At 40.3% G+C, this 23,309-nt stretch overlaps 1 protein-coding gene across 4 annotated transcripts; it reads right to left on the reverse strand.

The window, feature by feature from the left end:
* Window positions 1-274: 274 nt before the first annotated feature.
* Window positions 275-20,887, reverse strand: LOC107078045 (stimulated by retinoic acid gene 8 protein homolog). Of its 4 annotated transcripts, none has more exons than XM_015352839.2 (9): window positions 20,441-20,887; window positions 17,573-17,722; window positions 12,878-12,953; window positions 12,391-12,472; window positions 9,429-9,575; window positions 8,302-8,569; window positions 5,873-5,934; window positions 3,032-3,116; window positions 275-412 (listed from the first exon to the last, which is right to left on the reverse strand). In XM_015352839.2, exons 1-9 carry the CDS (start codon window positions 20,594-20,596, stop codon window positions 284-286), a joined length of 1,155 nt encoding a protein of 384 aa, XP_015208325.2. In that variant the 5' UTR covers window positions 20,597-20,887; the 3' UTR covers window positions 275-283. The 4 variants fall into 4 exon arrangements, with proteins under 4 accessions (XP_015208325.2, XP_015208327.2, XP_015208328.2 ...); XM_015352841.2 differs by having other exon boundaries at window positions 17,573-17,833; window positions 20,441-20,524; XM_015352840.2 differs by lacking the exon at window positions 275-412 and adding an exon at window positions 1,586-1,912 and having other exon boundaries at window positions 20,441-20,882.
* Window positions 20,888-23,309: the final 2,422 nt, after the last annotated feature.

Consider the following 23,309-nt stretch of genomic DNA (forward strand, 5'->3'; position numbering starts at 1 on the left):
ATATATGTATTTAGGATATTACCAATTTTATCCCACAGAAATGTTTTTAAATGATTTGATATTCTTTCCCTTTGTGGAATGCACAGAAGTTTAGGAATAGGCAGTTACATCAATCAGAGCAGCAGTAATTGGGCATGTGAAGAAGGGATTTGGCTCCGTACCCTCAACATTCACTTTGCTCTCTCCTAAAATGTAGGCAAATCCCTTTCAAAGATCAGACTTTGCTTTCTTACACCGTATTTGTTTCCATTTTGCTGCCACTCCTTTATCCCCATCTTCACCATCACCGTTTCAGTGCTGGTACTGGAGCCTCCTGATCCCTCTCCCTGTATATCTGGCTGTTGTTCACCATCATAGCACTAGATTGGGACGCAATTTTCTCGGCTACCCAGGAGCAAGATGATCTTGATATCTGAGGTAAAAAAAAACAAACTACTATTCTACTGCGGTTACAGAGGTATTCACAAAAATGTACATTTAAAAAAAAATGTTGAGATGATACAAACGTATTTGTAATTATTTCTTAAAATAAGTGAAACATTTAGCATAAGCCTATAGGAGTACAGAAATGAATGCAACTGTACAAAACTTGTCATGAATTTTTAAGTCTTTTAAATCTTAAGTGCACATACACATTCACAAAAACTTAGTATTTTAAGCAAAATATGTACTTTATTTCCTAAACATTACTTTATTTGAATATTTATCGCTGCTTGTCATGTTCCTTGTTGGGGGCAGCATGGTGGCACAGTTGTATGTTCTCCCTGTGTTTATGAGGGTTTGTTCTGGGTCCTCCACCCACAGGCTGAAGACACACTGGTGGTTAATTGGACTGGTGTGAGACTGTGTTTTCCCTGCAATGGACTTGCATCCCGTCCGGGGTGGACCCTGCCTGCTGTGTTTAATATGACCCCGTTCTGGATAAACTGGATAAAGTGGTTTAGCAAATGGATGGATTGTTTAAAATGATTTTATAGAAATCCCTGAAGTACTGCTGTCTTCAATACTTTTCTCTGTTCTAGTTTCACCTTTGTTCTTTTGTTTAATTTCAACAGACATCCACTGAAGAGCATAACCTGCAATAGTGATGCCACGTTTCTATAGCAAATAATCACCTAAAGATTGCTATCCACTGCAGTAATATACAGTATACTGTATACGAAAAAGGACAAATATATATCCACTATTAAATACTGTACTCATCATAACTTAAAAATAGCCATCTGCTGCAATAAGCTACATGTTGGATATGATAAAAGAGCGTTTGTGCCTTGTAGTTCTGTCTACACCTTTAGAATTACAAATATCATAAAAATACATCAAAGCACAGTACAAATCAAAACTCATTTAACAAAACTTGCAGCAGGTGTTATATTTGCTTTTTTGCTACTAATTCTCACATCACTGTATATCACAAGTACACAAACATCTGTATTTGATGTTTGACAGCTTTGTTAACCAACACCTGCAAATAAGCTTAGTTCTGAAAAAGCTGCAGTTGAACCTATGGGACAATTAAAGCAAAACTGAAATAATTAATAACATGTCTGACAACAAGCAGCCAGAATGAACTAAAAACACTTCATGAATTTATAAAAACTTTATTTACAGAACATGCATGCTTACAATGTGACATCTCAGCATGACTGATGAGCAGAGATCTAATCTCAACAATCACAACTGTACTATATCATGGCTTTTCAAAGTTTTGTCACAGCAGCATTAAACTAAAAAAATGGTTTTGTGCTGTGCAAAACGTATACAATCATTTTGACTGTTTTCAAACACAATACTAATTGAACATCACAAATGGAAGTTTATTTCTTCCAAAAAACATTCAAAGGTCATCATCATCAAATGTCTCAGTACATCTCAGAAAAAGACTCTCTGAATCTTCAGTCTGAAGTACTTCCTGTATGAACGAAAGTGGTTTAAAAAGTCATATTAGGAATATTACTTAGATTAATAAAATGAATATAAAATAATCTAAAGGAAAATACTGCTAGAATGTTTTAGTAAGGTACATAACTGAGGTTGGCACCCTGAATAAGTAGTTAACCTTTAGGTAGGAAGAAGTACAGTTGTTCATATGTTGATACAGTATTAATATTGGAAAGGTCAGAAATTGAGATACAAAATGTACAGTATCCAGGATCAAATCAATGAGATAAGAATAAGTAGCTGGTAAATGGCAATACTGCACTTGTACCTTTGGTGCCAGTATCACTAGTGTAACTTTCTCTTGCTTGGAAAAGGAAACTTCTGCTGACTTTTGTGGAAGTTCATCATATGCCAATATTGCATGAGATTCAATAAGAAAATATTAATTTCAGAGATGTATGCAGACAAGCAGACAGTAACACTTACAGTAACTATTCAATTAATTCTAAATGCAGTGCATATGCTAGGATTAAAAAAAGGCCATATTATGATTCCACACTGCCTAAAGCAACTTCAGAATGAAATCTGCTTTCTCTTCTGAAATTTCAAACAGATTGTGGTAAAAATATGTTTAGCCAAATACTTCCAACCTTTGCAGGTACCATTCTGGAGGAAGAAAAGGAGGCATGAACTGTTTCATTGAAACACTTTTCTCGAGAAATGTTTAAACAGTTCTCTGAACTTGGACCACTTTCAAGTCTGCAAAAGTTTAAGTTGTTTAAGAACATTAACAATGGATACTTAAAATGATAAACACATGCCACAGGCAGGCGTCACTCTAGGGACAGTCAAATTCAAACAGAAAAGTTGTGTTCGTGCAAAAAACCAGGATGGCCACTTGCCCTGTCTTTGCTTTTTAAAGGTGATCAACTCCAAACATGGCTGGCATCATCCCGGAGACAGCAGCTTTGTTGTAATACTGTAGGTCTTGTGAAGTGAAATACTGTGTGCCTGTATGACCTTGAACTCTTATGAATACTTGTGTGCTAGGGTAGACTGATGTGCTTTCTTAAAGTACCTGTCATAAACTTAATTATGTTAAGTATCCTTAATGAAATCACGCCACCACAAAGTGGCACCAGAAACATACCTGGGCCTTTACAAAGTTTATGATGGCTCTGTAGATTTCCCTCAAATCCTCAACACTATTATAGTCAAGAGACTCCAATATTGGCCTGAAGATGAAAGAAAAACAACATGTAATGTATGCAACACACCTTAAAATGCTGTTGGGTGAGCTTTTCTTCTATTCTAAGACGCTTAATTAGAAAACCCAATCTATAGCAGGTGCTCTGACATCTAAGCTGCGTATTTGAATTGGAATAAGAAAACATAGAATACATGTATATGCAGCCTGAGGTTTCTGCCAATTATGTCCATGTCTTAAGACTTTCCATGCTGACATTTTCTCTCTTCATAAAACCCTCCTTCTCCCTTTATGGAATCTGCAGTTAATGCTTTAATGATTGATTAGAAGATGACGGTGTGAAGAGTTGAAGTGTGGCCAGGAAACTCAAATACAATCAATGCCACATTATTATACTAAAGGGAATATAGGGTTTGGTGAAAACGTCAACTTCAAATAAGTGTCATTTTAGCCCAAACCTTCTAGAGTAACTTGCCTCACAGCTGTGTCCACTTCTCTTGACAGGGGTATTAGACTTCAGTATGACGAGGGGTAAGCTATTTTAACTACACTTCACTTCAGCATTACGAGTATGTAGCCAACCTGCTAAATGGTGTTTGATTTAATTTGGAACACAGCTGCAAACTTTTACAATCGAAACACATGCTTCATTTTGCAAACAAAAATACAAAACACAAGACAAAGAAGCACTGCAGCTACTGAGTTCAAATTATGACTTGGTTCCAGATAATCAGAGCCGTTTTCCATAGAATATAGAAGCAACAAGCTCATGTCAGGATCCACCCTGGATGGGCCACCAGTCCATCGCAAGGCACACACAGACACAAACATGCACACACACTGCTTGTATGTACAGTATGTGACCCATTCAATGTGACAGTTGCGAATAATTAACCTAGGAATCTTTTCTTGTAAGAGCTGTATACTTACTCATAAATGTTATGACTCATAAAGGATCTCAATGGCTTGCACTGTCTTGCTGCGTACACTTGTGCTCTGCAGTGTTTTGCAGTTTGCCAGTGCTGTAGAGGGGTTCTGCCTAGGATGAATTGCTCAATCTGGGATAAGCCAGACGCTTCATATAAGAAAAATGTGAAGAGACTTTCACTACCATGGAAGGACACCAATTTTTCCCACTTACTGCTCTTGTCAGTGTGTCGTGCCATCGTCAAAAATAAAGAATTCCAAATAAAATGAAAGGCTAAAGAGTGTGCTTGTATTTAAGAAAACAATACACAAGTCCAGAGCCACTTCCTTGTGTGTGTGATGGGCTACATCATTATCGTCAGATTCTTGAAACCTGGGTACCGGGGATAAAGTACATTCCTGAACAAACTCATTTATGATGCACCGGCAAGGCTTGTTTTGATCTCTGCAAAGTCATGGTGTTGTAAATAGTGTCGACAGATGTTCAAAAGAAGTTCAAATTCGAATGCTGTACTTCTGTTCCCCAATATACTAATACTCCCTGAGTGCACACACTTCTGCTTGCATTCTTTTTTAGCAGCTGGCATTTTGGGGTGTTCTGAGACACTCGCTGTCACTAAGACCGTATTACCGTTTACTGCGTTTGCCTCCTACAAGCAAGGGCCAGAGGCGCTTTCTCGCCCCTCTCAACCTGAATGTCTACAGGGGAAACAAGTGGTGCTGCTCCTGCCATGCCATCTGTGCTTTTCTTTCACTCCTGGTGTCATCAACTCTCCCTTAGAACAACTTAGCCACCTCTCTCTTTTCCTAATCTCACTCGCTCCGTTCTTCCTCCCTCCCCTTTTTTCTCTCCGTTTCTGGCCGAGCATTCAACCCACTGCACCTGCAGAACGACCCCAGCATATCTGTGTACTTTTGCCTCTCTGCTTTCCTCACTCCTGGAGCATGGTTACTAATGCTCACATCACCTCGTGAGCACAGGTGCACGGGGCCAGTCTGCTCTGGTGCCTGCACCCCCAATTGCCGCCTTGGCTGCTATGGCGACATGGTTTTCTCCCACCCCTTTCCCCCTTTCCTTGACTGGTGACTAACTGGTGTAAAGTTGGCCCTCAACTCTTCTCCCTCCTAAAGCTTCCATCTGTGAGTAGAACTGATAATCTGTTCTTCCTTTGGGGGTTTCGCATGACGTACGTTCCCAGCCATTCTGTGCAGCAAATTTCAGCAAGTGATAATAGCTCTCTTCCTATTTCTGTATCGGTACACTTGACTTTAAGATACTATTCCCGCTCACAACAGTGTTTTCTGCTGCCCACTGCAGTGTTCCAACTTCAAGCTTGCGGCCGCTAGTGCTAGTCATACTACCTGTTCGCTGACTTATGTCCCATCAGCCCTGCCATATCATATCCTCTGTCGGGCGAGTTTAACATTAAAGTATTAAGCACGCTATCTCTTTATGTGTTCTTTGGATTGTTTCGCTGTTATTAGAATTTGGGAGAACTGCTGAAATGTCTTGTGTAACAGAGTTTCAGGAGGATGTCAGATTCTAATGTTGCACTTCTGCTCCATTACGTATAAATACTCCCTGGCTGCACAGCAGTCTCACCATGATGGAGTGAAGGGGGCTGTGAAATAGTTGATCATTTCCTCACCCAGGTGAGATAACACCGCCATATTAAGTGCGCTATCCCTTTATATCCGCTGGCTCATTTTGTCGTTTTCAGAATTTGCAGGTGTTGGTACAGATTTTAACAGAATTGTCCAGAGAAGATGTGCTTTGATGAAACTAGTCGGTTACACTGTGTTTGCATTTTAATATGGCAGGACCGTGCAGGAGAAAGGAAAGTGCAGTTACCGTACCTGTTTTGAGAGGATGTTTCTGTTTCCATCCGAATAAAGTCAAAAGCATCTTTAAACAGGTCCTTGAATGAATAAATACATAGAGTGAGTAGAAAAGGCAACTTCATCTTCTTAGCTTACAGTAAAGATGTGCAAACAATTTAAATATAAAGTCTTTTTTTGAAAGCTCTAAAACCACAATGTTTTCTTTACAGAATTGTAAATGGAAAGGTTATTAAAGTGAATCACACATTTGTTGCATGACACATTTTGTTACTTAATGTCATACCATGCTGATTTGGTAGTGCAGGAGCATTATTATTACAAGGCGCTACGTCCTTAAGGGAACCTTACCATGCATCTCCTAGCTATCGCTGCCAAAAACATTCGTTTAAACTGTGTAAGATTTGACACGAACTCTGGAGGATGGATATAACAACTCTGCCTAAGAACGGCTGCATTCATCACTTAAAGGTTTAAATGCAATTAAAGTGAGTGTTTAAAAAAGTCCAATCCCATGAATGCTTACGCAGCAGGACAGTGAGCTCTAAGGAGAAGGAAGCTTTCAGTTCCACACTATTTGAGGGATGGCCAGAATGCCAGAACTCCACCCCTGAGGGTTCTGAGAACAAACAGGCTCCTCCTGCAGTGCTGTCCAATGCTACAGCAGGGGGAATTGTATCAAATGTTCTGTCATTGACGGAAGGAGCTTTTCAAGGCTTTAATTTCTATAGCATGGCATGGATTAAATGATCAAATCTACTGCGGGAACATATGGTCTGCTCAAAAGTGCCTTACTCCCTTTCTGGGAGCTAAACCTTCTGCAGTCTGAAGATAAAAAAACTGCCCCAAGACAAAGATAATCAGCTTTCAGATTAGGTTTGGTCAAAAGAATAGGCATCTTGTCGCTCAGGATATTTTCAGCTCTTTTATGGAAATGCCCTCCTGGCTACCCATAAAAAATGACATTATAAATTTATAGTCACCCAAACAAGCTGTGAGCAGATCGTCTGTGACAGGTAAAACTTGGGGATTTTGTTTAACTACTCTGTATGTACAGGCAGGTGTTTAAGGTTGGTGAAGATCCTATCATTCATAAATTTTACACTGGAAGTGTCTCCACAAACACTTTATCACTGTGCTAAATTCGAACATTGGAAGGTACGATGACCACTTAGCAATCAAACACATACTGTACAGTATATACAGTAGCACAAAATAGTCTGCACTGTGATCTAGATTCTGTTATAGTCCGTACAAAAATCTGGTGGAGGTCTTGGCTGGTTGGTAATTACACCAGTGGTTTCTTTCTTGTTTAGTATAATCCAAATTTTAATTTTATTTTGTTCAAAACTGCTTGCTTTTATAAAACAATATTGTGTACTAAGTACCCAACTACAAACACCCGACCATCAGGAGACAGTTCCTATACTTTGCTCTTCTAAAATAAAGTCAACACTATCAATTTATTTAAATTATCCGATACTTAGGTATTTTACTTTTCGATTGTTATTAGAAATCGAAGCGACACTCATACTTTAGTCCAAATACTTGGGACACTGTACATGCAGATAGTATACATTTACAAAACACTGAGCCTGAAGAAGTTACATTTGAAGAAGACTTTGGTGTTGTTTCTGCGTCTTAAAAGGACCCACCATTTTCATCTTCTAGACAAGTCGGAGAAGCAATACAAAAAGCAAACTGATTGTTAGTTTATACACTGTAAGTGTAGAGGTTTCATCCAGGAATGTTATGTTAAAATTGTAAAATGCAGAGCTCATTTAGAGTCATTGTGTTAAAAAAGCTACTGTAGCTCTGGATTAAGCCCAGAGCAAGAAACCAGATGCATTCCCAAGCTCAAAGAAAGTCCTATACTGACTGGCTAAAAGAACAGAATCGTTTCAGTCTTTAACAGAGTGAACTATGAGGAGGCCTGATTCCACTACTCAAAATCTTCAGAGGGACTGACAAAGCCTATCCACGGCACATTCAACTTCTGAAGAATCCAGCGGTGGACACGCTGAAACTAAGGGGAAAAGCAATTTAGACAGGGAATAGGAGACTGTTTTTTATTTTAAAAATTGTGTCAGGGACAAACCATGCCGTCAAAGCCGATTTCGTGTCTTTTTTTAAAGATTAAAATCCTTTGATCAATTAGCTACTAACAAATCAGACAAGCTAGACGGGTTTGTGGAATGGACTCCTCTTGCATTCTTATCTCCTTGTACGCCCAACCTTGACTTTGACACCCTGTACTTTAATCAAAGCCCGACATACGAGTGCATCATTTTAGAGAAAGCTGGTAAGTGCTGTTGACACAGGAATATCGTGGGCAAGGTGTACCCCTTCCACAATTCAGCCAACCAGCTTCTATTCATTTCCATAAGCCGCGATACCTCATGCTCGTAAGTGCAGAGTGGTTAATGACAGAAGTGAAAACCATTCACCTCTTCGGATGACAGTGAACCTTCTTGGCTCCCGAGCTGACACGAGCTGGGCGGGGAGCCCTGGAGAAGCGGCTCACCCAGCAGGTTCAGGGAGACGGAGGACTCCCGCCCCAGACTGTAGCTCTGGAAGGCAGCCCTCCGCTGTCCTGGCAGGCACTCCCACAGCCCCGAGATGGCCTCCGACACCACGGCCAGGCCGGCCTGCTCCGGGGACAGCACCCCGCCCTTCAAAAGCAAGTCCACAGTCTGTCTGTAGAAGAGCAGGTACCTGCAGAGGAAAGCACACAGCCTCAGTAGGAAACAGGAGAAGCTGCTGTGTGGCATTTTCTCCAGCAAAGTTATCAAAGCATGAATATGAATTAAGTCACAAAAGTAGACTCACTGTGCAATACCAGGATCCTCATTTTTGTACCATCAGAATAGTGAAGAAATCAAGCAGTTAGCTTAATACCTTCTACAACTGGATGACTTCCCCAAACACATATTTGTTGCTAATCTTTTCATCTCTCATTATGAACCCATTAATTTAAAAGCCAAACGCTAAACAAAAAAACAGCACACTACAGATTACATTCCAATGTTCAAAATTAGAACATTATATTATAATGCAACAGTAGGTTAATTTTGAAATGCACAATTTAATGACAAGGTAACTTGTTACCTTTTACTGATTTTTTCTAAAAAAGTAACAAAAGCTTATACTGTACAGTATGCAGGTATACAATAAATAATACAAAGAGAGAAACTTATATTTTGGAAAAATAACTCATATTGCCTTGTTGCTAACAAACACAATATTGTTAATAGTGACAAGTAAACATGAAGCGGACATCCTTCAGGACACAACTGGGTGAGATCTTCAGATCAACCTAGAAACTAGAAACCAAATGGGCTTCGTATGTCAGTGGCCACACGTCAGGTGGAATTTTTCTTAGGTTACTTAAATTACAGCACTTTTTATAAAACACCAACAAAAGCCTCTGAGGCATAGGGTCAGAGGTAAATACTGATATGACAAGAAGCATAAAAATGTGATTTGTGTTACATTAAACGATACATACAGTGCACTGTTTGGATACATGATCCTCAATAATGTACAGAGGAATTCACTTCTGAACTGTGCCTACCCTTCAAACTCTACAATGCTGGGAAAAGAAGCACTTGAAGACTGTGAGAGTTCAAAGGTGTTGTCTGATATTTCTTCTTTATTAGGCCCTGGTGAATCCCAGGCGTCATAATGCTGTTTCCATACCGATCTCTCTTCGGGGTCAGACCTAAGGGAGACAACCAAATCCTTAAAGAAGACTGCACAATTAATAAGGTTCAGAATGTGAGGTATGACTGAAGGCAAGAATGTGATTGACTGTGTCAAGTAACATATCGTGTCACATTCGAATGTACTCTTGGAGCAATACTTCACGTGGCTTTCTGAAAACGATTTGTCCACTAATCAATGTAAAAAAACAAAGCGAAGTGAAGCTGAAATGACTTCGTCTGAAAGACAACTATAACAGGGAGATGGCACCCTGCTTCATTCGGCACCAGCCCTGGACTCACAGATGTAAAGTAACAGAGTACTCCAAGATTACTGCTAATCAGCTTCTGGGAAATTACTGCTCAGTGTCTTTATTAATAGTGGCATAATTATGCAGGTTATGTACCGCTTTCAGTCATTTTTTTATATTGCTTTGTTTTCTCACAATTCTTTTACATTAGCTGCATTATGATGCTTTGCTATTTTAGCACTGATCTGTGCAAAATATCTACATCCCAGCATGCTTTTTTGAAAAGCTGCAATGGACCTAACAACTGTTTTCAGTTTCACACTGTTTTTGTTTCAAACTCGTACCATTCTAACATCTGCAAACATCTAAATTAAATGGAAATGAGTTTCAGAGACTAAGAGTTGGCTTGAAAAAAAGTCATTTTTCCACAACCTCTACAGACATCAAACAGCCAATCACGTGTGCAGCAATCTCTTCACTAGAAGATCCTCACAAGCTTAACCACCTTGGAGAAACATCCTCTGTATGCCTACGTACCCCCTGGCTCACATCTCGATGTGACATTCTCTTTACCAGAGACCCAATACTTCCACATAAAACTTAAGTAGACAAAGAAAGAAATCTTACGAAACAAATATTTATATTATTTTAATATACATATAACCAGAAGATACTTTAACACAATATAAAAAGTTTCTTTTGCAGGAATGGGAATTGGCACACATTACACATAAGGGTATCTAGAAGGCACTATTTCAAAAAGTTACAATATTGTTAACAAACTGCACCTGGACTGCGCAACTATCTTCAGCTCTTTTACTCTTAGCAAGCCATTCAAAAGCTGCTTATTTAAAAAATTCCTTAACTACTGAAAGTAACATTACTTACATTTACTACCCTATTTGCTTTTTATTAGCTAGTTATTAACTGTGAACTGTTGTATTTGTTTTATTTAATGTATATTACTTTATAACATTAATGGGCTTGTTCACAAATTATTTGCTTTTTTCTCACACAGTAGCTTACTTTGTTTTAGGATTCTATGACATTTCTACAATAGAAATAGGATGTTGTTATTTAGTAAGCGTGAACAATCGGAGACGAATGGAAGAACACTCAGAGCCCAGCGGAACCATGCTGCCTGTGTGCCTCTCGCCCTACCGTGCGCCACTATTCATCCCAACACACGTCTGTGTATGCAGAGCATGCCCTGCGTCAAACACCACAGACCACACTGCTGACTGTGGATTCGGCCAGTTGATAGCATCTTCATTTAAGAGGTATATATTCTTGAGGTGTGCTAAACCAAATTAACCAAACATAAAGAACTAAGTGTATTCATTAATTACTTGCATTTATACTAATCCTTTCATGAGAATCCAGAAGGATCAAGTTCAAGTTTAAGTTTATTGTCATTACACTCATATACATGGTATATGGTATAACGAAATGCTATTTAGCTAGCTCTCAGACATAAGTAGTACAAAGATCCTGAAGCTCTTGCAGTTACAGGAGGATACTTTATTACTTTAATTCATTCAGCACTGAAATGCAGCACCAAGGATGATGCACAGCCGCTATTATTTACCAGCAGCTTCACAACATGACTTGCAGAGACGAGGAACATGAGAAATTCTTAGGGGGAGCTTTCGGATGATTGTACAAGCCCAGAGTGCAATTTAGCTAGGACAACAAGATTAACATCCTTCTCTTTCAAAATGTGCCTTGGAAGCTTTAATGGTCAAGCTGTCAGGATCGCAGTTATCACTCATCTGAAGAACGACACCCCCTGTAGCACAACAGCCCATGTCAGCAAGCTGGAGCACTGGTTTGGTCCATCAGCACCACTGGCAGCGGCAACCTGATTCTCACTGGAAGTCTCCCATCCCAGTACTGCCAGGCCCGGCTTTGCCGGTCTTCTGAGACCTGACGAGATCAGGCTAAAACGTGGCAATACTACTGCTGACCCGCTAAAGGGACATTAAGTAAGGGTGCAGATGTTTAGATAAATTAAACAGAAATTCAAGACAAATCTAATAACATAAGTAAAATGTGTAATTCTAATCATTTTTGTCATCCGACTATGTAAAATTGTTTTTATTGTTGCTATTTTAAAACAGATTTTTATACTTAAATAATTAATCAATTTTTATATGAAAAGAAAGAGTTTAGATGGCAAACTGAAGAATTTTGATAATGCTACATTTACATTTGAGACTGATGAAGCAGTACTAATGTTATGTTACAAAAAATGCTTGCAATTAACATAAACCAATTTGCAGAATTAATGATACAAAAAAAGATGACAAAAGCAGATTACTTTTAAGAAGGAAAGTCTGAAAAGTACTCAGAACAGCATTTAGAAGAAACATAGGTCAAATAACACTGATAGTTTTTGTTTTCAAGAAGTTAAATTAAAGTTTTGATGATTACACTCATTAGAAAAGCACAGTTTGCTTTCTGAAACTTCAAAACACAACTTGCTTTATGCAACTAAGTACAAGGGCCAGCCTTCTCGCTGGACAGTGGACAGATGCTGCCACTTAGTGGAGGATGGGTGCATTAACGCTCATTGCGAGCATACCTGCAGAGAACACAAAACCTCTGATATTCTTCTCTCACTTCCTCCACACTGTATGGCCCTCCATCATCCATCTGGAATACCTCTGCAACAACACAGACAACACAACCATCTATTCAGAGTGAACACGGCTGTCACTAATCACTACAGTGTTCACCCCATCTAAATATTGACCTGACTGAGACGGACACCAGGGGCCCTTGCAGAGGATCTGGAATGGCCTTACTGGCGCAGCGTGTACTAGTCAGGAGCTCTACTATTGTACAGCACCTTCCCTTCATCTGCCTCGGTGTCACTGAAAGCCACAGGCGTTGAGATACATTTGTATATATGATGTAGTACGTGCAAAACCACACACCCAAGAGGTAATGACATCACTACACCTTTTACAATGCTGAGGCATCCGTGTGCTGTGTACTGAAAACTCAGGGGCAAAACGACTAAATAAGACCAGCTCTTTCATCCCTCTCTCTACAGGTTTTCACCTGACCTTTCATCTTCAGCAGTTCATTCAGGTGGGCTTCCTGCTGCTGGAGGAATGTCTTTGCCCGTTGCAGGACCTGCCACTGAGAAACACACAAGCATTACACAGCAGTGACAGATGACGCTCGTTTTACCTTATTTACTGGACCTAGAGCTTGTGCAAAGAACTTCTAACGCCCATGCAGCAATGAAATATAATGTGTGTATAGAATATTTAAACCTACACCCGAAATATCCCATTACCATTTCCTCCTCTCCACCATGACGTTTTGTATTTCGCACCAACTGCGAAAAATGTCCCTGGATCACACTACGTGGTCTGAAGGCCAATACGCCATCCTAGTCAGAACCACGGGCTCCAGCATGCCACACTGCTTCCGTGAAGTTTTGAAAAAAAGCTGTGCAGTACCCCAAAGCGAGAAGACCACATCTGAGACTGGAGCGGCATGTGTAGCCCCGAGCAGCTTTGTGTGCAGGACTCTTACCTCCCAAGGAAAACATGCTGGTTCTGTGGGAGGAATATGAAATTAAGGCAATGATAAAGACAGAGAAATAACACATTCTAAATCAACCCATCATTTCCATACAACGCTCAGCAAATATTTCATTCGGGATATTAACAACATCGCAGAATAGAAAGAAATGCTTTCTGGTGCCTTGCATAAAAAAACAAAAGTGCATCCGATTTTTTTATCCATCAACTTTTCTGGTTTTCTAAAATTATTCAAGCAATGTCAATGTGATCATCCTAATTAAAAGAAACACATTTAAAATCTCTATCTTGATGCTTCTCCGATAATAGTTGTTACCATAGTTACCAGCACATGTGCTGCATTATTTTTGTTATTCACATGATATTGCAGTTTTTGTCTGAATTTAGTCTGAAGTAAATGTGATTTATATAGTATTACTAAGGGAACATACTGTTGTGACTGTTTGCACCCCCAGCTTGATTACCTTGCTAAGAAGCTGTGAACAATGGTTATTGTGCAGCAGTATTTACTCAGATGCTGTTGGCATAGGAGGCACGCAAACACGGGAGAAGAAACACACGATCAAAGGGCGTTCCTTAATCATTTACGTGGGTTAATTAATTTCACAGTACATCATTAAGTCTACCTATTAAATAATACACATCCGATAGTGATGGGCCATTCCTACGAAGGGAAGGAAAGGACAACAGACCTTATCGTCACCCCTCAGCATCTCTGAAGCTGCACTCTTGAACAGAGTCACTTTTCCTAACCAACCTGGAAATCAAATTTGAGGCAATCCTGATTTCGTTTACTGTGGACTCCTTAGTCTAAACCTGTTTTCTCCGTGTTAGTGATGTATTGTTAGAACTCCTACACAGGCTTCCTTTCACTTGTGGGCTTCCAATTTTAAGAGAGAGATTTAGATCTGAGCAGAGCACATATTGTTTGGGAGCAGAACATAGGTTTTCTCTACTTGGCCATTTTGTGGTATATTTAGATTTTAGGTCAGGTTCTAGAATTCTCAAGGTCTACAGGAAGGACTCTGAGACCCACTGATTGCACAAATGTACACTGTCATTAAGAAATATTCATATTGTCTTTTGATTTGGGCCTGATTATTACTCTATCATCAGAGCTTTTTCTCAGAGAAAGGACTCATGATTTTGGAAAACTCTGTAATCCCTGACTTCAGGAGAGTCAAATTATTCATCTTTATTATTTGTTTGCATAACAAGCTGGTGTCAGAATCTTAATTTTTAGCATCCCCCTGTAACAGTATATTTACCTAAACACATCATTAACAATATCTTACAATCTGGATATAAAATACATGCTATATTTAGTGTAGCCGTATAACATTTTTTGCATTGAGCCAGTATTCCAGTACCAGCAATTGAAAATATAATGACAGCAGCTCGTGTCCTGTACTGCGCCTGTTGCTTGCCAATGTAGGCACCGGCTCCCCCGCGACCCTGGATTGTGGATGAAGCATCTGGATCACTGGATAATTCAATTTCATCAACATACTGTCAATTAATGAAATTACCTGAAGGACCCCAGTACTCGTTTTCATTATACAATACTAATAACCCATCATTACTGATACTTGTAATAATCGCTGTTCTTACTGGACTAAGAACATCCTCCTAAAGCAGTGAAGTGAAGGAGCAGGCAGGCAGGCAGATGCCAGTCATAAGAACAGAATGGAGGCGCAGTCCAAGCCGTGATCAGGTAACACACAGTTAGCACACAGAGTTTGGCACCGGCAGAGACAAAAGAGCACAAAAAACACCCAGGAGTCTACCCAAGGTACAAATGCAGGTCATGGCCAGAAAAAACACAAAGCTGGGCATAGGAAAAATCCAAAGAGAAGTCAAAACACAGGCGCCATAGCTGAGGATAGACGAAGTGCACAAGGAGAAGATCAGATCACTTTATTGGCCATATTTTGTATTAGGAATTTGTTTTTTCACATACCCCAGCTTGCTCTCCATGAGACATACAGACAGGGAGAGAAGCTTGGGGTCAGAGTGCAGGGTCAGCCACTCTGAGCAGTTGGGGTTAAGGGATTTGCTCAGAGGCGCAACAGAGTAGGATTCCTCCGCCGGCTGCGGGATTTGAACCAGTAACCTTCCAGCCACAGGCGCAGATCCTTAGCCACAGAGCCACCGCTCTGCCACAGAGAAGCCAGGAAGGCCGAGATTAGAGACAGAACTCTCCGAGACTGAGCACAGATGACTGGCAAATCAGGTCTTAGATACCCTGTAGAAACAAGGTAAGTACTGATTTAATAGCAAAGAGGTGGGAATGACTTACTGCCACTTCGCGTTGTCATGATCATTGATTGACAGGTGCCATAGCTGCCTGGACAGGTCTGCTGGTAGTTTGTCGTGAGGGAGTATCATAACGCTTATAACATAAATATTCCAAGAAAATGCTCGTTTCAAGAGCCATGGAACCATACCCTATCCTGTGTTCCCCATACAGTATTAAGTCCCACATCTGCAGAAATGTAACTATGTAAAAATGTAATGTAAGGGAACTAACCCTTGTGAATACTGAGCTTTTACTGTAGCATATTGATTTCTGACTCATTAGTGAGGATGAGAGAACTACTTCCTCCACACATCTGTACTCGCGGCAACACTGATTAATCAAGTCTGTTATTTCTTTCCAAATGCTTTCTAATGTTTGTGACCAGCTTTTGTTTTTTGCTTCTGCAGGGTGAACAGATTTGTTTATTGAACAGTCCAATAAAACCTATTTTTACACCTTTCATGCCAGTAAAATGTATATTTTGCTTTTTTGGCATTTGTCATCTTATTTCATTTATTTTGCTAATTAGGAAATTGGCTATATTTAGGATTATGGAATTGGCTAATGATTTAGTTTTGTGGGCTGAGGAAGTTATCTCTAACTGCTTAGCAGTAGTTTGACATCAGGTACCACTGTTCACAAGAATATATGACAGAGTAGTCTAATACATTAAACTACGCATACTGAATGATTATTTTTACTTACAGTAGTTTTACTTTTTAAACACACATGTTGTATTCACATGAATACAATTACATTACAAACAGATTTAACGCTAGACATTTTTACATCTGAGCCAATTTAGTTTTTTTTTGCACCAGATGTACCAGAAATATAAAACATTTCATGTAGAATTCATGTCCAACGTCAAGATCAGTTGGGAATTCTGGTGGGTGCAAATAATGAGTTAAAGGGAACTGCAGTCCCAATTTCCCAGACCACTTGTTACTGTACATCTCAGTAACAAAATAAATTGACATTATGAAAAAATACAAATTTTGAACTAAGCACAAAATTGTGAACTTTGTGAAGCAACTTGAAGTCGCCATGAAGTCTTGCATTCGAGTTCCCATGAATTGCCACATGATTCGGCCCTTCCTCCTCACCAGTCTCCCTAATGGCTGATGTGATGTGATGTAGGAGTGGATAAGTACAGGTTTGTCACTGCAGAACTGTTCCAATGCGATCTACGTGCAGAGTTAACTGGTAAGTAATGTTTGCTGGCAAAACTGTGTTGAAATCAGAAGCAATATTTCCACTGGATTTTTAAAAAGACACATTCACAAGCCTGCTTGTTTACAACGTCATAGGGCCACACGCGTCACCGGACGTTTTGCTGCCTTGTTCTAAGTTGCAGAACATGTTGCTGAGCCTACCTGGAAATTTCATCCATTTTGTGGTGTAAACTGGACATTTTCACAAGTCACTGTGTACATTTCATTTTCACTGCGGTGTGAAATTCCCACATCACTGCTGATTCTTTCTAACCCCACAATTTGAAAACACGCCCTGCAGTTCCCAACTGCCCACTAAGGCAAAGCTAAAAGCAAGCTAGGCCGAGGCTATGAGCCGCTGTATCACCATGGGCTTGCAGAAAGAAGAATGATGTGGCACACCAGGGTCTAATTACATGGCTTTGCCACTTGTGCTCGAATCAGAGCATTAATGGGGCCACTTTTCATTCAGTAATGACTGTTCTTAGAAAAGAGAGGAAAAAAAATAAATGATTCTAACAGTAACTATGTCTGTTGTAATAGCATGCTAATACTACATTAAGTGTAACTACACTTAATTTACTGGTTAATCACTCTCTTAATAACTTGTTAATAATCCGTTCCTGTTACAGTGTAAACAGTGTCCGTACGGTAATGCCCCCTGACAGGAAGGGGCGGCCAGCAGACGGACAGTACCTTGCTGGGGTTCTTCCTGGCAGCAGGGAAGACCACGCTCCTCAGGGTGTCCATCAGCCCTGCCAAAGTGGCTCGCTGCTGGGCCTGCAGGAGGCGCCGGCGTGTCCTCAGGGGATCCCCCGCCGCCGCACCCTGGCTCGCCATCGCGCCCTGCGGGACAGTCTGTCACCTCCGGGAGCCTCGGTTCAGAGCCTTGTATGAGGCGCTTCTGCCCTACTCCACTTCCTGTCTGTGTTCAATACCTGAACGTACCCTTGACCTCTTGCCAAAACAGGATTGGTAAAAATCCAAAGGTGAGCACTACTCTATTGAGGCTTGGTATTAGCGAGGTTAAATATATCATGAAGGCTATATTCTACTATACAGAATGTAGTCCTATACTATAAGAGACATTTTTATGGTATATATATGTTTGCTATTGGATTCAAACCAGAACTGAGGGACATTCTCTCTAATTTCCAAACTACTGCAGGGGGGGGTCTCACGCTTCAGGTCACTGTCCTCTTCAAAATACCAATCAGTACCAATACACTGAACAAGATCAGAGCAAATGATCTGAGGTTTGTTGAGGATTTTTTTTTTACTATATCCTGGCACCTTAAGCAACGTCTCCAGATCACCGTGCAGTACCCATAGTAGTATGATTACCACCACAGTGTGAGATCCAAATGTTCTTACTAGTGGTACCGAAATTGAATTTCCATTTGAAAAAGAAATGATAGTGAACACAATGCTGCAAATCCAATAGGCCCGGATGAGAGACAGCCCAGGGCTGATGCTGTTTCCAAACAATATATTTTCTGGATGAATGGCACTAGCTGTCGTCTAGGAGAAAATAAACTTTCGCCATGCACTCATCATCGGTATGAGCACTTAAGCACTTCCAGGGCTCATCGAGATGTTAGTGTGTCACTGCCACACTCTTTTCTCATTTCCCGGCCTGATAAAAGAAATTCTTTAGATTTAGATTAAAAAGTTTCGTTTTTTACTCACCCAGCCATTTCATTTTCTGTCACATGAGAGGTAATATTAATAGAAATAATGCCTCTCATAACTGAAATATCTTTTGCAGTAAAAGCTTTTTTTCGTGCTTTGAGGTGCAAGGACTATGACAGCTGCCCTTAGAAGCAAGAGACCCTGGTCCAGACCATGGAAAAAGACTGCCATAATATCACAGTAGTAGTGACAAGTGTGAATAAATCACAGAGAGATTTTTTTTTTTTCCTGTGCCACACAAATGAAGACATCAGTTGCAACGTGGACGAATCCCAGCCCGGAGCCACATGCCAGAAAAGACCTGATTAAAAATGACTGGCATGATTTAGAAAACGCGTCAACTGTATTTGAGTTTTAAAGGATGGTTTCTGTCCTATTTTATTTTGAAGAGCGCAGACTGCGAAACTAGGTACGGCACGGTGGCGCAGTGTTTAGCATTGCTGCCTCACAGCAGTGGGCCCCGAGTTCAATTCCTGGGGTACTGTCTGTGTGGAGTTTGCATGTTCTCCCTGCGTTCACATGAGTTTCTTCCAGGGGCTCCGGTTTCCTGGAAGACATCAGGCCCTGGTGTGAGTGTGGCTGTGCTGGTGTCCTGTCACAGGGTGTATCCTGCCTTGTGCCTGATAAAGTGGTTAGGCTGGAACCAAGGAAAACAATGCATTCTCCAAAACAAGTGCATTCTGTTCCTGATCACCGAATTTTCTCTGCAGTAGTATAGTTTTCATTACTTTGAAATTAGCTTGAACTTTGTATTTTTTTAAATTTTCAATACGTAGGATAAAGATTATAATTGATCCCCTTAATGCATATTGTATATATACAATTTAACAATTGTATATATATTGAAATAAACATTACATTTATTATATAAATGTATTAAATTTTCATTGAATTCTATATTTCCCTATTCCCTCCAGGTGCTGCTGTGCCAAGAACACCAGATATCAACAGCAGATGTGCTACAGCACAAAATCCCCTCGGTTCCCCGTCCACTCAGACACGTCTTCGGCCTTGAAATGTTACATAGATTTGATTCTGACGAGTCTCACAGTGAGCCGCTTTGGTTTCAACGTGTTTATTTCAGGAAAAACAGTCAATTTCTCATACTGTAGAAAGTCACTTTTGCCACTCCAAATGAGCGATGACCGGGTGTTCATGTATTCGGAGAAATCAGAGGGGATCCCACAGAATACCCTGCTCTTCGTGAGACTGAGGGCTGCCGTGAAAACTGGAGACCTGTGCTACCACTTGTCACCACGTGGGGGCAGCGTGGTCAATCTATTCGCCACAGCTTATGGACCCCAGTTAAACTGCATACGCACGTCAATGGTAACTGTCCACTAACTGTAGCAGGTAGCAGAAGAATATTAGATGAAAGGGCCATTGTAATGTACTGCTGGCGCAGGGAGGAGATGAACATGTGACGCCTCTTGTCCGGCTTTTAAATTAGCAATGTCGTGAATGCTCTCTCAGCACGAATTTCGCCAGGTTCAAGAAAACCTTTATCCGCCGGCACAAACTTCACAAATGTTACTGTGAATTACATATAACAATAAATGTTTTCTTGCTTACGTTTTTCCCTTCTATAAACACCAGCCAGAATGTAAGGATAAATTGGCCGCAGTTTATTTTTTCATGTATACTGTTTTTATTCTAGGTATTTTTTATTCCGAAAAAAAACAGTAAATGCACATTTTACTGTCGAACACTGCCTTGACCACGTAATTCAAACCAAATGTCATGGCGGTTAAATAATATGTACGACAGCTGGTCAGGGTGACAAAACATAAATCTTGGAACAATCTAGTAGAACTAGACATGTGAATAATTAAAAATGTGGCTTAATATTAATAAAATAATTGTCATATTTACCCGCTGGAAAAGCCGCTTTCGTACGACAGGACAGCACACAGACCAGCGAACTCCCACTGACAGCCACACCTTCCCGCCAAATTCCGCCCCGCCCCATGACCTCAACCAATCACTGGACCCCAGCGCAGGGAGTGACGTGTCGTAACGCCTCGTCATTGGCCGAGACGCGGAAACTGCGCCTGTTTACTGTCCGCAATTGAATGTTTATCTACTGTATTTGCTTGTTATTAGGCGGTCAGTTCAGCGGTCCAGCGCCTTTGGGATAAACTTCGCGCTGCGGCGTTAAGTGCTGACAGTGTAGATGAATGGGTTGAGGGCGGTAAAAGACGAAATTATATTTGCGTCGCCCTTTTTTTCTGAATTGAGTTTGAACGAAACTTCGCGGGTTGTGGCAGCGAAGGCTGCTGCGTGTTTCGAAAAGACCGGACCGGCTTTAAGGGTCACGTGTTTGTGGAGGACCTTCAGTTGTCAGTTGTCGGTTCGATAAATCAACTGAAGTTTGATTATGAACTGTTTCGTGTTTACAGTTGTATTATTAACAAGTTGCAGCATGTTAAGAACTACAGTAAGTCTGCACGGATCAAACCCCAAATTCAAATTGCACGAACATATATCTCCTGTTTTATTTTCCTCACACCGGCTCCCTGCCGAAAACTTAAAGTGCTGCTGTTCACCCTTACCAGGCTTTAATGGTTTAACCCCCGATTACACCAGTGAACAGTTAATCTGCTACACGGCTGCGCTTTGCATGTGCTCTTGGTCTCTGGCTTGCTTTCAGGACTTAGAATCCTCTTCTAAAACTCACATTTACACTGTACTATTTTAAATAGTACAGACTCAATTCTGTTTAATATATCGTTCTCTTTTGAACATTTTTTATTGTAAAGCACACAGAGATAATACATAATAAAATACATTATATAAACGTATAAATTATTCGTAATTTTGTAAGGTGCCAGTGTCAACAGTCCCTCTCATTCTGAATTGTTACAAAACCACAAGGGGGTGACAGCTGACCAATAAATCGACTAAAATTCGTGCACAGCTAATCTACTTATCATCTATATCAATCTTTGATATACTTGACTCAGTCGTTGCTTGCTAGTGGCATGCCGTCCCGGAAGAGTGTCTATATATACAGTATTGAGCCTCGTAATTCATACTGATAAGACATGTTAGGAAGGTGAACCAGTATTTAGAAGAACAGACCTGTTTCATTTGAATTTAGTTACTTCATTTAGTTTGCTGATGCTTTTATCCAAGAACAGTTTATTTCTATCTAATTCTAAGGTATAACAATGGGAATGGACCCCACAACTATTTCAATGTCCAAACCACACTCCCACTACTACAGTAGGTTAACTAATCTGCCTGCAGCCTGAGATTGAAATAAAAACGTGTTTTTTTAACTAGTATCATATAATTGTGTACCCCCCATATCTAATGCAATTTTAATTGCAAATTAATGCAAATTTATTTTAGAAATAAACGTTTAGACATTTTATTTTAGATAAAATTAAATGTAATGTTCGTTTTATGCATTCACACTTTTATATTAACTTTATAAGTGTGTACTTATGAGAGGGAGGGCCTTAGTATGTTGGAGAAAATCACTTAGAAGTATGAGATAGGTAAGGGAAGGAGCTGAGAGATGTATTTCAGAAATGTGTGCAGAAAAACTACAAAGTAACAAGCTGCAATTAGTAACTAAATGCATGCATAATTAAGTTAATTTAAATCTGTCAGTAGTGGACGATTTTTTGAAAAACACATCACAGAAAATGTAAACACAAATATTAATAGTAGGTTTTCTGTATGAAATGTGCCACTCTGGGGAGAAAAAAAAAACATTATGAATTTAGAACTGGGTGTGACCTCTCCCAACACAAACAGACCTGATCTGGACAGACTGCTGCGGGATGCTCCACCACTCCCAGAGTGAGGATGTACTGGAGCTGTCACTTGTTCATGGTAGTGGCGAAATGCTCTATGGACTCAGGTTATGGGTAAAAGCTGGGTGTGGCGACATTGTTTTCCTGAAGTGCTGCTACTTCAGGCAAATTAGCACTGTCTTGCAATGTCATTCCAAAAAAAACTGAAACTTCCCGGTTAACTTGCATGAACAGAACAACTGTTTGCTCAGGGACTACTGTCAATGTATCCACTGTGCCCCCAGTCTGCACACAGGTGTTCAAGGAGTTTACTCCCCACCTCATTATACTTTCACCAGTCTGCCTGTTGGACCGAAGAGGACAACAGTAATGATAGCACTTACCCTGATGTCTTCATTGTGACACTGTCTTCTGTAACATCTATCAAGGGCAAAACAGTATTGACTGAGGAATAAAACTCTATTACTCTGCCATGATTCCAGATGACTCAAGGGAGATTTTGTCTCAGCTATAAACGTTACTGATGAACAACCTCTAAGTGAGATCATTTCTAAGAACATTTCCATGCAGCGAGCGAGTCACACTTATTCTACTGTTAGGATTCTTATTTTATCTTCATGTAAATGATAGGCGGTTTCATTTTCATTGTGCATAATTACAACCAGGGTGCATGTCACGATCGTCATCCCTCCTCTAGAGGGTGCTCCGACCCTTTTTTGTATTTTAGTTTTATTATGACGTTCACTTGCCCCTTGTTCCTTGTGTATTCTTAAAACCCCATGCCTCCGAAGCTCTGCGCTCAGCATTTGAAGATGGACTCCAGAAGTCTTGCCTATTTTCTGAGATCGCGGGTAGCCCTAGGGCAGGTCTTATTCCGCGGCGTCCTGACCATTTGGGTCTGGAGCTCGGAGCACCCGGCTCCGTTATGATTTTAACTTCCTAGTTCCCGATTCCTTGTCCCCGTTCTTGTTTTTGTT

The sequence above is a fragment of the Lepisosteus oculatus genome, chromosome 7 (genome assembly GCF_040954835.1).
Source record: "Lepisosteus oculatus isolate fLepOcu1 chromosome 7, fLepOcu1.hap2, whole genome shotgun sequence".
NCBI lineage: Eukaryota > Metazoa > Chordata > Actinopteri > Semionotiformes > Lepisosteidae > Lepisosteus > Lepisosteus oculatus.

Bases quoted from the DNA above. Each gene is read 5' to 3' on its own strand.
- LOC107078045 (XM_015352839.2), bottom strand. From the start codon at position 20,596: ATGACGAGGCGTTACGACACGTCACTCCCTGCGCTGGGGTCCAGTGAT. The intron at 12,473-12,877 runs GTCAGGTGAAAA...GTGTTGTTGCAG, and splicing joins TGAACTGCTGAAGATGAAAG to AGGTATTCCAGATGGATGAT. The intron at 5,935-8,301 runs GTGAATGGTTTT...TATTCATTCAAG, and splicing joins GTTCACTGTCATCCGAAGAG to GACCTGTTTAAAGATGCTTT.